This window comes from Balaenoptera musculus, chromosome 11 (assembly GCF_009873245.2).
Source record: "Balaenoptera musculus isolate JJ_BM4_2016_0621 chromosome 11, mBalMus1.pri.v3, whole genome shotgun sequence".
NCBI lineage: Eukaryota > Metazoa > Chordata > Mammalia > Artiodactyla > Balaenopteridae > Balaenoptera > Balaenoptera musculus.
Window position 1 is genome coordinate 35,273,319 of NC_045795.1, and position 14,616 is coordinate 35,287,934.

Consider the following 14,616-nt stretch of genomic DNA (forward strand, 5'->3'; position numbering starts at 1 on the left):
AAGTTTAGCTTGAATCACTAGTTTCTATTCTCACAAGGAGATAATAAATGTTCTTGAGCCAAAGGCAACTGGGTAAAAATCTCAGGATTTTCCTTCCTTCCTTCTTTCCTTCCTTCCTTCCTTCCTTCCTTTCTTGTCTCTTGTCTTCTGTCTTTTTGGGTGTGTTGCAGGGTACTTGCAGAATCCTTGTAAAGGGATTCATTATTAACCTATCATAATATATCATGAATATTTTAATGTCAGTAAGTATACCTCTTCACCACCATTTTAAACAGTTGCTTAACTATGTACATAACTAGGCCATAATTTATTTAATTTCCTAATGTGGGACATTCTGATTCTTTTCCTACTTCTTTTGCTGTTATAAATCATGCTGGTCAGTGACCTTATTAAGATCCAAGCAACTGCTACTCAGTTATTTCCCTCTTGTCTATTCAACTATTTACCTCCTCAAAGAATTCTAGAAGGTATGGCATTCCCTTTTAGAAATGCATTGCCCAGCATGATGTTCAAATAAATTTAGTAACTTTGCTACAGTATGGTAAGCATAGTGCTTAAACCTTGGACTCTGAAGTCAGCCTCCCCAAGTTTGAATCCCAGCTCTGCTGTTTGCTAGCTGTATGACCTTGGGCAAGATATATAACCTCTCTGTACTTCAGTTCCTTTGCCTATGATATAAGGACAATAATAGTACTTAGCTCATCTAGTTGTTGTGCAAATTAAGGAAATGATGTATTCAAGGGGTACAGACTAGTAGCTAGCATTTAGTGCTTGCCCAAGTTATATTAGCTATTGTTAACAACAATTAACTTGCTTTCCCTTTTTATTCACACTACTAAACCTAAATTTCCACAAAAATATGGCTACAGACAAAATTTCATTTCTTTGGCAAGAAATATTGGGAGCAAAAAGGGAGGAGTACGGTGGTCTTGAGGGGGGAAGGCACATGTTAGGAATTACGGTCAATTCTTATGGTGTGGTCAGATATCAAAATTTATAGTTCAGTGGAATTGCTGAACTAGGCTACAGGCTGTCAGAGCTAGCTCATCAGCAGTCAATTTGGTAGAAATAGGTATAGTCACCAAACACCTACCAGCCAAGTTATGTGTTCAGACACATGTAGATTATCTACCATCTTTCTTGTCCATATGAACTAGAACTGAATGGCATACGTTTATTTTTACTTCTTCAGTAGGATTCTTTTACTTCTTTTCTCCTGGCGAAACTAGAGAATAAGTAAAGTTTCTTGTTTACTTGGGCTTCTCATAAAGAACAGACTTTATCGTACTCACTTGACCTCCTTGGAGACCCTTTTCTGCAAACAGTTCTTCACTGGCCAGCAGGGTTCTGGCAGCTGGGAGACCCCTCAGTGGGAGCAGTGACTAGGTATGAACTTGGGAACTATTTTGGTCTCAGATAGGAAAATGCAGGGAATTTGGGGTCAATTGTTCGCTCTTAACTATGAGAGGAGTACATCGGAAACATCTGAATTAGGCATTTTTCTGTACTTTAATTATTAGACCAACTCCTTGGTTGATAAGAAAATTAATTCAACAGTAAATCATTTAATGTATGAAAGAAAGACCAGGCATTTTTCTCTTATCTAAAGAGGCTCTGTTGTCTCAAGCACTAAGAAAAAAATTGCACGTCAAAAGACCTGATTTTCATTCTTAGTTTTATATCAGACTAGTCGAGTCTCAGAATGGGTAAAGCAATCCAGTTCTTTCATTTAGGCAGAACTTCTTCACCATTTCTTTGGATTACGTCCCTGGTCCTCCTTGTATCCAATACTATTATTGTGCAGGACAAGAGTCTTGATGGAACAGCCAAAGTCCAGGGAGATTGAGTGATCTGTGAGTGGTCACTCAGCTAATCAGCAGGCCTGTGTCTTACAATGCTTTCTTGTGAACTAGGAGTCCACTTCAGCCCTGCTTCATGGGACCTTTCCTAAAATATTTACTTTATGATCAAACTATACAGGAGAAATTATTTTCTAAAGAAAAAGCAAGATGGAAGAATTAATTAACCATTGCTTCTAACCTAGTATTGGCTGTTTGAAATGTTAGGGACACTGGAAACCAAAAAATGCTTTTACTCCAGAGAACGGGTATATCCTAGAACTAATGGTAATTTTCAAAGTTCCAGAATTTTTGCTAAGTATTCAGGGAAAATACAAATAGATACACATTACTATTTTTTGAAGCTTCATTAATTGGCAACTGTACATCCAGGCTTCCTCATGGGTGACAGAGGAAAGTAGCAACTATGAATATGTTGCCTCAATGTCCATCATGAGAGGCTCAGGACACCCATACTGTGGAATATTATATAGCCATTAAAAATAAAATAGTTCTGGGACTTCCCTGGTGGTCCAGTGGTAGAGAACCCACCTCCTTCCAATGCAGGGGATGCCGGTTTGATCCCTGATTGGGGAACTAAGATCCCACATGCCGCAGGGCAACTAAGTCCGTGTGCCACAGCTATTGAGCTCGTGCGCCTCAACAAGAGAGCCCGCGTGCCACAAACTGCAGAGCCCATGCACTCTGGAGCCCTAGCTCCACAACCAGAAAGAGAACACTTGCACACCACAACTAGAGAGAAGCCCAAGCGCCGCAACAAAGAGACCGCGCACTGTAACAAAAAGATCCTGCTTGGTGCAACGAAGATCCCATGTGCCACAACTAAGACCCAATGCAGCCAAGAAATAAGGAAAATAAATAAATATATATATATATTTAAAATTGAAATAGTTCTATTATATATGTACTGGCGTGGAATATTATTTGTGGTAAATTGTTTAGAAAAATAATGATACAGAACTCTATTCAAAGGGTGATCTCATTTTTGTATAAACAAACAAAATCTACAAATGTACATAAGAATAAAAGTATCTGCTTCGTTAAGAGTTAGAGGAACATATTTCAACTGTTAACAGTGGATTATCCAAGGTATTGAGAATAAAGAAGATGAGAATGGAGGTGGGGAGGGGAGTGTTTACTTTTTAATTTATTCACATCTGTGTTGTTTGGAATTCTTTTCATAAACATCTATTTTTATAATACTTCACATTTTTAAAAAAATGTTTTAAAAAAACATTAAAAATTTTTGTATCAGAAACTAATCTCTCTGTGTGTCTGATGGTTTGAAGCCCTATTTTAGAAGGAAACATTGCAAATAATGCAAATAAATATCCCTCCACCTGAAGAAGCTCCTTAAAAATTACAATAAAAATTGTCTCATACTTGGAAGCATCAGTTGTCACGTGTCACAGATTGTAGGAAGAGATAAGAATTAAATCTAAAGCTGCTATCTGAAGGAAATCATTACATCTTATTTGAGTGGGCTGATAGTGAAAAGAAAATGTGTACCATTTAAACTGATGCTGAAGGTGTGCAGATATTTTCAAAACAATGTGAGGAAGATAGATTTCTGCTGTATGATGATAGTTAGCATAATAGATACTGATTGCCATTCTTACACCTTCCTTATCAAGAGTCTTATCCCAACATAGAGGGAATCATTTCCATTGATTCTATATTGATGCTCTAGATACAGGGTAGGGGAGAGGGAACACATGGAAGAATAAGAGTTAAGAATTGCCCCATGATATTGACCTGCGTGAGCTGCTTGTATATTTTGGAGATTAATCCTTTGTCAGTTGCTTCATTTGCAAATACTTTCTCCCATTCTGAGGGTTGTCTTTTCATCTTGCTTATGGTTTCCTTTGCTGTGCAAAAGCTTTGAAGTTTCATTAGTTCCCATTTGTTTTTTTTGTTTTTATTTCCATTACTCTAGGAGGTGGATCAAAAAGGATCTTGCTGTGATGTATGTCATAGAGTGTTCTGCCTATGTTTTCTTCTAAGAGTTTTATGGTGTCTGGCCATACATTTAGGTCTTTAATCCATTTTGAGTTTATTTTTGTGTATGGTATTAGGGAGTGTTCTAATTTCATTCTTTTACATGTAGCTGTCCAGTTTTCCCAGCACCACTTATTGAAGAGGCTGTCTTTTCTCCATTGTATATTCTTGCCTCCTTTGTCAAAGATAAGGTGACCTTATGTGCATGGGTTTATCTTTGGGCTTTCTATCCTGTTCCATTGGTCTATATTTCTATTTTTGTGCCAATACCATACTGTCTTGATTACTGTAGCTTTGTAGTATAGTCTGAAGTCCAGAAGCCTGATTCCTCCAGCTCCGTTTTTCTTTCTCAAGATTGCTTTGGCTATTCAGGTTCTTTTGTGTTTCCATACCAATCCAAAAATGGGCAGAAGACCTAAATAGACATTTCTCCACAGAAGATATACAGATTGCCAACAAACACATGAAAGGAAGCTCAACATCACTAACCATTAGTGAAATGCAAATCAAAACCACAATGAGGTATCACCTCACACCGGTCAGAATGGCCATCATCAAAAATCTACAAACAATAAATGTTGGGGAGGGTGTGGAGAAAAGGGAACCCTCTTGCACTGTTGGTGGGAATGTAAATTGATACAGCCACTATAGAGAACAGTATGGAGGTTCCTTAAAAACTAAAAATAGAACTACTGTACGATTCAGCAATACCACTACTGGGCATATACCCTGAGAAAAGCATAATTCAAAAACAGTCATGTACCACAATGTTCATTACAGCACTATTTACAATAGCCAGGTCATGGTGGCAACCTAAATGCCCATCGACAAATGAATGGATAAAGAAGATGTGGGACATATATATATAATGGAATATTACTCAGCCATAAAAAGGAATGAAATTGGGTCATTTGTAGAGACATGGATGGACCTAGAGACTGTCATACAGAGTGAAGTAAGTTAGAAAGAGAAAAACAAATATTGTATATTAACGCATATATGTGGAATCTAGAAAAATGGTATAGATGAACTGGTTTGCAAGGCAGAAATAGAGACACAGATGTAGAGAACAAACGTATGGACACCAAGTAGGGGAAGCGGGGGTGGGGGTGGGATGAATTGGGAGATTGGGATTGACATATATGCACTAATATGTATAAAATAGATAACTAATAAGAACCTGCTGTATGAAAAAAAAAAAAAAGGTGAGAGAGACATGTACCACAATGTTCATTGCCGCACTATTTACAATAGCCAGGACATGGAAGCAACCTAAGTGTCCATTGACAGATGAATGGATAAAGAAGATGTGGCACATATATACAATGGAATATTAGCCATAAAAAGAAACGAAATTGAGTTATTTGTAGTGAAGTGGATGGACCTAGAGTCTGTCATACTGAGTGAAGTAAGTCAGAAAGAGAAAAATACCGTATGCTAACATGTATATATGGAATCTAAAAAGAAGTGGTTCTGATGAACCTAGGGGCTGGACAGGAATAAAGACGCAGATGTAGAGAATGGACTTGAGGACACCGGGAGGGGGAAGGGTAAGCTGGTATGAAGTGAGAGAGTAGCACTGACATATATACACTACCAAATGTAAAATAGATAACTAGTGGGAAGCAGCTGCATAGCACAGGGAGATTAGCTCAGTGCTTTGTGACCACCTAGAGGGGTGGGATAAGGAGGGTGTGAAGGAGACACAAGAGGGAGGGATATGGGGATATATGTATGCATATAGCTGATTCACTTTGTTATACAGCAGAAACTAACACAACATTGTAAAGCAATTATACTCCAATAAAGATGTTAAAAAATTTAAAAAAAACAACAACAACTGAATATCCCAGCCATCAGAATGCCTCACCTCCTTTGAAACAAGCACACAAGTGACAACAAAGTTTTGGGGAATCAGATTTTTTTACCTTTTCTCCATTCTTTAGGGTTATTGGAAAATAAATATATATTATTTAATCTAAATTATTTAAAAAATCTTTCCTCCTAGATAACTTGATAAAAATAGCCTGAATAAACACATTAGCACATATATATGTACTCACAAAAAGACAAATACTGTATGATACCACTTACATGTGAAATCTAAAAAATACAACCAACCAGTGAATATAACAAAAAGGAAGCAGATTCACAGATACAAAGAACAAACTAGTGGTTACCAGTGGGGAAAGGGAAGAGAGGATGGGAAACATAGGGCTAGGGGATTAAGAGGTACAAACTATTCTGTATAAAATAAGCTACAAGGATATATTGTACAACACAGGGAATATAGCCAATATTTTATAATAACTATAAATGGAGCATAACCTTTAAAAATTGTGAATTGCTATATTGTACACCTGTAACATACAATATTGTACATCAACTATACTTTAATAAAAAATCAAAAAAAAAAAAGAAAAAAAGAATTGCCCCATTGTGCTCATAAGCTAATAGAGGAGCCAAGGTGCTGTGCAGACCCTGGAATGCCATGTAGACAGTATAAGCACACGTGATGCCACAAACTAAACCAGGACTTCATGAAGGGGTGGATGTTCCCTCCAAAGGCAGGTGTTTGTTTTCTATTTTTCTTTGTTTTAGAATAGGAAAAACGTGAAAATCATTGTAAGTAGAGGGGAAAGAGTCAGCATGGAGAGGTGATAAGGAGGGAATTAATCAGGTAACCCTGATAGGAGCCTGAAGAGAGCCTAGGGGAGAGGTTGGCCATGAGAAGGAGGAAGGATAGTATCCAAAATATTTAAAAGAAAGAAGAGGACCTGAGTAGTAAGACAGAGACTCTGGGAGGTGAAGGAAAAGGAAGCCGAAGGAGCCCCCTTGAACAGCTTTGACTTTCTCCGTCTAGTGAGAAGCTGCATTATTGATGGAGAGTGAAAGAGTAGTGGCGGGCCTGAGGCTGTGGAAGGATTTGGAAGAGCCACTGTGAATACTGTATGTCAACCAGGAATGATTAAAAGGGTTTGGAGCATCACTGAGGTCCCAGCTCAGGCTGAGTAGCATGAATTTTTTTTTTGAATTTTATTTTATTTATTTTTTATACAGCAAGTTCTTATTAGTTATCTATTTTATACATATTAGTGTATATATGTCAATCCCAATCTCCCAGTTCATCACACCCCCCCCCCCCCCCCGCCTCTTTCGCCCCTTGGTGTCCATACGTTTCTTCTCTACATCTGTGTCTCTATTTCTGCCCTGCAAACTGGTTCATCTGTACCATTTTTCTAGGTTCCACATATATGCATTAATATACGATATTTGTTTTACTCTTTCTGACTTACTTCACTCTGTATGACAGTCTCTAGGTCCATCCACGTCTCTACAAATGACCCAATTTCATTCCTTTTTATGGCTGAGTAATATTCCATTGTATGTATGTACCACATCTTCTTTATCCATTCGTCTGTCAATGGGCATTTAGGTTGCTTTCATGACCTGGCTATTGTAAATAGTGTGAGTAGCATGAATTTTTAATGAAACTAATTTTAAAAAAAAAACAAAAACTTTTTCGCTACTCTCTGTAGCAATGTTGCAGCTAGGCACAGGGGCATAGAAAGTCAGCTTGGCTAGAATGCATATTCTGTAGAAATCAAATGATTATTGTATTGAAAGCTGCATGTGAAAAGTCATTGGAAATTAGTCAAATAATTTCATCATTTCCAGATTTCACTTTGTCAATTTGTTTCTTCCCCCTTAATGTTTATAGTCAAATCAGATAACCATATTTTCATAAGGAAGTGAGAACAATATCCCGTACTTCAAATGTTAATCAACAAAGTAATGCCATTAGAATTTCTAAAGTTTCTAGGTCATAGTTGATTCTCATACATTGTGTATTTTTTAGGCTGGAAAAACAAATAACATCCTTTTTGGAAGACCATGATCCAGAGAGTAAACTAGAGGTTGGCGCTGATATGCGTAAAATTCATCACTGTTTCCATTATTTAAAGGTAAATTTAAACATTTCCACTAGTAGAAGCCATTGTCTGCCGTGTTCAAACTGTAATAAAGCTTTCCTTGTTGACCAACTCTTGAAATGTTTAGGACCTAGCTTCCCATGTCTAGAACAGTATGATCTTCAAATCAATGCTGAGAGGATCACTGAATTTCTTTAGAGGTTGTATCTTACTTCCCAATGAGTAAGCTCAGACCGTGAGCTTCTAAAGCTTTTGCCAGGAATCTCTACCTTCTACACAGAATAGTTCCGTGTTCAAAACCTACTTATTTTGAAGCTATATCAAAAGAATTGTGTCCTTCATTTTTCTGCAGCAGCTTCAGCCTTAGGTTTTCCTTTCATGATGACACAATGGCAATATCGTTAACGTCTACTTCTGCCTGACTTGTAATTTGGCATACTTCATTAAGATATTAGACGTTTGTTGTGAGTCTGCTCTGGACCAGGCGTAGGGAAGACAAAGTTGAATAAGTAAGTCATGGAGAAGACAAATATGTAAAGAATAATTAGAATACATGATAAGTGGTTTTTTAAAAAGTGTGAATTAGTGGTATGGAGTTATGGAGAAAGGGAAAGATTCAAGAGGAGATAATGTTTGAGCAGGAATTCCCTGGTTTAGGGAAGCAGAGATAAGATAAGGGGGAGGGGAATGAGGAAGGAGGACAGAAAGAAGACAGGCAGGAGGAGGAGAAAGACACATTCAAGCAAAGGCAACTGCATTGCAAGTCAAGGAGTCAGAGGAGGACACACACGCCTGATTTGTGCAAGGCATTGGTAAAGGCGAAAAGAATCAAAGAAACAAAGACATTTGGAGTTGAGGTATGGACGCTAAGCTCTTGTTTCATCTTTCAGAAACTATTGAATGACAAGAAGATCCATGGAACAAGCATAGCCTCCTCTGAAATCAAAGATCAAAACAGTCAAGAACCATTAAAAGAGGAAGAATATAAAAAGCTACAAGATATTCTACAGCAGAGGGACAATGAAATCAGTATCCTTTCTGAAGTGATTAGAAAGTCTTCTTCTACTGGCTTGAAGTGGGGAACACTTAGCTGTCTTCCCCTAACCACACCACCCAGCTCCCCACCCAGATTCCAGCTCACATTGCTTCTTTCCATTTAGACATAAAATATCCCTTCGGCAAACACGTGGTAGCAACTAGTAAAAACCAGAGTTGCTATAAGAGAAAAAAAATTACTTTGTTTTTAGGCAGATATAGTTACTATTATGGGAGATATTTCAGTTTATTGAAAAGCATGGGCTTTGTTACACCATGTCTCAACATTAAATTTCTTTTAGTATATTTTTTGACTACTCTGCAGTGCTCTTTCTGTTTTAGTCCTGAGCCAGTAAAGTTAGCTGGTTATCTTTAGCTAGCTGACCAGACACTGGGCTGACCACAGCCTCACCATGGCCCAGAATCTGTGGCTGGTGTGTGGGTGAAACTCAAATGATGGCTGAGAAATGACAAATGGTATTTAGCTTATGAAGAGCAGAGATTGATTTAAATGTAACTTTTTATTTAAAAGCCAGATCTATTGCTTTGAGTTCCACTTACAAATGTGTAGATGAGTGTTGGGGATAGAAGTCTTACGGCTCTAGGAGACAGCACATATTGGGTGCTGAAAATGGTTAGCAGCCCACAGGAGCTGCCTCTCTTACAGACCAGGTGATTACTGCTAAAAAGCCCCTATTGGGTGGTTAGACCTCAGGTCTTCCCAGCATTTCTTCACTATTGTTTCTTATTTTATCTTTCAAGCTTCTTGCAAAAGATTTGACATTTTCATTACATTTGCAGGCTTTACACATGCACAAGCAATGATTTCAGTCAGTTCTTTATGAGCAAATATTTTTGTTCCTTTCTTAAAAATTACTAAAAGACATTTTAGCTTTAGCTATTGTGCAAAATTCCTAAAAATAGCCTACATGAAGGAAATCCAGTAATAAAGAGGTAAAACCGAACCAAATATGAGGTAGGCACTCTGCCTGATTAACTTCAGTCTCTAATTTTAGTTGAGTATTAGCAGACCCTGTATGTCTGATTCAAGTGAGTTTGAGCTGCTTTATTATCCGGCCAGTAACAGTAGATTCGACTGTGCATTACACTCCCACACAAGCCCTTGTCTCTGAGCACTGCCCACAATGTTGTCACCCTTGCATTCCTTTTCCTCTCTCCTACCCTATCCATCTCCAGAGATGGTCCCAGCCTAGACCTCAGTCCTGGCCCCAGCCCCAGTCTGAGCTCTGCTTCTTTTCCTGGCCTTGATCCTAGTTTAGGATCATCTCCCCTAAATACTCCTACCAACTCCTTAATCCCCTTCTGGGCTTATGAATGTCTGTGTGTATGGGAGGAATGAAATGAGATATGACAGAAAGGGAACAGTCTAGGCTGGTTCATATATGTTTATTTTGAAAAGGGAGTGAGAGAGAGACATACATCATTCTTCACTGGTAAATCCAGGTACTGCTGTCCATGTGGGGCTGCACTGGATTCTTTACTGACTGTGAACAACTCCAGCAGGGTCCCCGCCTTCTGAGACTCATATTTGCAGTGAGGGTGTATGGGAGGCATGGTGAAAAGAGCACTGAACTTAAAGTTCACACCCAGGTTGACATCCTAGCTCCTCATCCGTTATCTCTGTAACTACCCGGTGAAGCTGGTTCTCGCCAGCGTCGCAGTGCCGAGCAAAGTTGGTAAGCTGCCTTATGGCAAGTGCTCTGAGCGCTGTAGAGTGTTAGGTCGTGGAAGATAGGACCCCATAGACAATGGGCAGACTCAGAAGAAGGAAAAAGAGCATCTAAGATGTACTTGTCACAAAGCTTACATTTATCCAGGGCTAATGACCAAGAAAGGCTCCTGAAATTTCATAGTATCTCACAGTCAGGTTGGAGAATATTTTCATATCTTTTTTGGTAGAACCAAGAAAGCCAGGACACTGATAGGAGGAGTGAGAAAGATACGGCTTAGAGTAGGAGAAAAAGTGATAATACTTGAGCTCAAGAAAAGATAGTACTGCAAACAAAATGACAGTGAGCTTCATGGAATGTTCTTGGAAAGGGAGGGAAAACGGTGTCATTTCAGTGACATTATCAGTCTGAATAAAGTTCAGACATTCCTTCACAAAACACATAACAGGGTGACACTTAGTCCCCAGCACTGCACTTGGCATGAGCGAAGGCCCAAGTGAAACGGGAGTGGGAAGGGGGGCAAGACAAAGGAAAGGTGAGAGGAAGGGAGGCAGCAGAGAAGCTGCATCTCTACTGTGGCCTTCGTGAATGTAAATCAGATGAAGACCGTCGAGGGACTGCCCATTACACTTAGAGCAACATTCACTCTCCCTCCTCCGGATTAGGCGGCCACACGTGGTCTTGCCCCTGCCCAGCCCCTGGCTTCGTGTCTTCCTCCCCCACCCCGTACGTGTTCGGCTGCAGTCAACAGCGGCCTTTCTGTCGTTCTTCTAACACCCGGTTTCTCGGCCTCAGCACTGCTGCCACTGGGGCTGTCCTGGGCAGTGGAGGGTGTTGAGCGGCATCTCTGGCTTCTACCCACTGGACACGAGTAGCAGCACCGACCCCCCCCACTCCAGAAGGACAACCCAAAATATCTAGGCGTGGCCAAGTGTCCCGTGGGTGGTGAAATAGCCCCTGCTTGGGAACCACCGCCCAGCTCATTTCTCCTTAGGGTTTCGGCACTCGCCACTTCCTCTGCTTAGATGCCCTCCCTCTGTCTGGTTCTTGTTGTCATTCAGATCTCAGCTTAAATGCCACTTTTAAAAAAGCCTTTCTTGAGGCTTGAACCTTTCTTGAGCACCCAGTGGAGAGCGGCCACTCAGTCACTCTTGACTTTTTAAAAATAAGCATTCTGGCACTTTTACCCTCTAATGTCGTGTGTGTGTGTGTGTGTGTGAGAGAGAGAGAGAGAGAAAGAGAGAGAGAGAGAGAGATCTGTCTTTCTCCAGTAGGACATCTGCTTCATGAGAGCAAGAAACCAGTCTGCCTTTTCATCTTTCTATCTCTGAGCCTAGAATACTGTACTGCCTGGCACACGGTATAAGCTCCAATGAGTATCGTTGACTGAGTGAAGGAAAGGACATTGCCATGGCTGTGCACGAAACAGTGACAGTGTTTGATGGTCTTGCTAATCATCCCCACACAGCGGAGTAGGGGAGCTGGGCAGAGCCAATGCCTAGACACCACAGAAGTTGTGAACACCTTTGGTAAATACAAGCTTTTTTGAGGCGAAGAATGGAGGCCATGTCAGGGCATGCGAGAGAAAAACTGATTGTGCTTCCAGACATCACCAAAAAGCTGAGGTCAAAGCTGGGGCGGAGGATGGAAGTCAAGTGCATTCCATGTTACCTGCGCAAGAACGAGTGTACCTGGATGCCCGCCCCCCACTCCTTTCTACTTAGCAGTCTTCCCTCCCACGCCACCTTCGTGTTTCCTTAGACTCCTGTTTTAATGAAGCCATCTCTAGGGCTGGAGAAAGCCTTGAATTCATCTCACTGCACATGCAGGTAGAGTTCTGAGATTCTCAAGAGGGAGTATCGTCTTTTCTCTTCGTGATGGCAGAACCCCTTAGAGTTCTCGACATCTTGACCCTGAAAGAACAGTGAAGTAGGGTAGAAAGGAGTGATTTTATCACTCAGCATCAGTGCTCCTAATAGACCTAAATGGCCCACAAAATTGGCATTTTAAAATGATATATCTTTACCAATAATTCACCTCTTTTCGGTGAAATTAGAGGGACCAAACATTAGAGACTTTTTAAGAAAGTGACTTGAAGCCCCATTCGAATGTACACGAAAGAAGCATGTGCTGGACATGGGGGTGCTCTGGCCACCAGAACTGACTCGGCTGACCTGCCAGCTGGCGGGGGGTGGGGGGGCTCTGGCGTCCTCCCTCCCTCCCCATCCTGCTGCCTCCAGAGCAGCTTCCTGCATTAAAGTCCTATTTACTCACAGGTGGAGATGTAGCTCCACTGTCTACTACTACCTGGTGTTCATTTTCCTTTTTATAAACCCTTTCATAAAAGTTTTAAGTCCGAATTAGTTTAAACTCAGAAGATTTTAAAGACCTTTGGGTTTGCTAATTTTTCATATAATGGTAATGGTGCGGTATTGAAAGCCCGGCACCCTCCTAAAATGATCCATCACTGTATCAAGGACCTCAGGAAGGTGAAGTCTTTCTTTAGTTCATCTTTACTGCATGACAAATAGCAAATATTGGGAATATTAATCTCATTTGAAAATGAGTGTTTTGATCGTTATAATCTAGCATGAGTTACTAAATCCTTAAGTCAAGTTGTAGATATTTTGGTAAATATGTTAAAGAAGGAAAAGAAGAAAGCTCAGGATGCCCTCCACTTCTCCAGCATGGACAGAAGTGAACTGAGACGCTCCCAGAGCTCCCCCTTCCCACCTGGGAACCCGGAAGGTCCGAGGATGTTGCCACCCTCAGCTCCCACTCAGGCCCCAGACTCCAGCACTTCTCAGTACAGATCCAGTTTGCTCCACGGAAAAACAGGTCAGTTATATTTATTTATATACATAAACTATATAACTGTAAATAGAAAACATAGGCTGTCAAATTATATATCCATATAAAAAGTAAACAAACATGTAAATGATTATAATTTTATTATTATATTCATCATCGTAAATCTCATCATTTTTAATATGACTAACATTTCTTGAAGTTTTGAAGTTGTAGTAGAAGCAGCTGCAGCAACGATAACACAAAACCCCAAGTAAAGTATATCCATCCTAAAAAAAATATTCATTCTCCATAATGGAATGCAATGTAGCATCCTTTAGTTTTAAATGTACAAGGACAAAGGCTCTCACAATTTACTTGTTAGAATTAATTTTTTATAACTATCAAATCTCTTAAATGCCAGTTTCTAAAGTTGATGACTGAACTGAAAACACAAAGTGTGGACTGTCACAGAGGCTGAAATAGAGGGTCCAGGACAACAGCAGAAAAGTTAACTCTAGAGAAAGGAACAGAAACGTTCCTCCAATAGAGGAGGGAAAGAATGATCATCACTAACGTGATGAAACACTGTTTATTTCTAAATCTAAATGAGCTATCTGCAGCAAAATAATTTTAAAATAAGATCACAGTCTGCCTTAAAGGACAATAAATACACACAATTTTGTCAGATAATAGGATTGACAGGGTCGGACTAACACTGAGCCACCTTCCCCACGTGTAGCCTTTGATAAGTGTGTCGGTACTGCCACAAGAGCAACCACAGAACCATGCTAGAAGCCCAGGTTGGTTTGTGTATGTTACTCTTTCTATTAGACCAGCAGAGCATGATGTATAGTTATGTGACGAATGCCTTTCTCCTGAAGACACTGAAGAATCTGAAGTATGGAATGTACTAGAACAAAGGGGTGAAGAGCTTCCCTTTTGGCAACATAGGTTGAAATTTTCCATGTAAACATTTGTTGGGACGGACAGCCTGACATGTGTGGTTTTCTAAAGGCTCTAGCTTGGGAATAATTAAAGAGTATGGTGTGCATTAAGAAGGACACTGTTTAGTTAATAAAGACAAGACTGAGAAGCCTGGAAGTGTATTTTGTGATGTTATATCCCTTTATCTCTTAATTCCAAATCTCCTTGCTGAGAATATTTCTTTAGCAACACAGTAGGATAAATTCAAAATCCCAGGAAACAAAAATGCTATTTTTACCATTGATCGTGTTGGCTGTAGACAGGGAAAAGCGATCATTCTTCTCTGTGATCGTTTTCCATACCGTATTTCTATACTGTCTTATGGGT

The 14,616-nt window shown here is 39.9% G+C and overlaps 1 protein-coding gene across 1 annotated transcript in view; it reads left to right on the forward strand.

Annotated features, from left to right (window-relative positions):
• The window catches only part of KIF6 (kinesin family member 6), a 390,258-nt gene that overhangs the window by 187,019 nt on the left and 188,623 nt on the right, over positions 1-14,616 (forward strand). Inside the window, exons 11-13 of the mRNA XM_036869162.1 lie at positions 7,717-7,822; positions 8,680-8,818; positions 13,138-13,353. Of these exons, the coding sequence (XP_036725057.1) occupies positions 7,717-7,822; positions 8,680-8,818; positions 13,138-13,353 (461 nt within the window). The remainder of the gene's footprint in view (positions 1-7,716; positions 7,823-8,679; positions 8,819-13,137; positions 13,354-14,616) is intronic.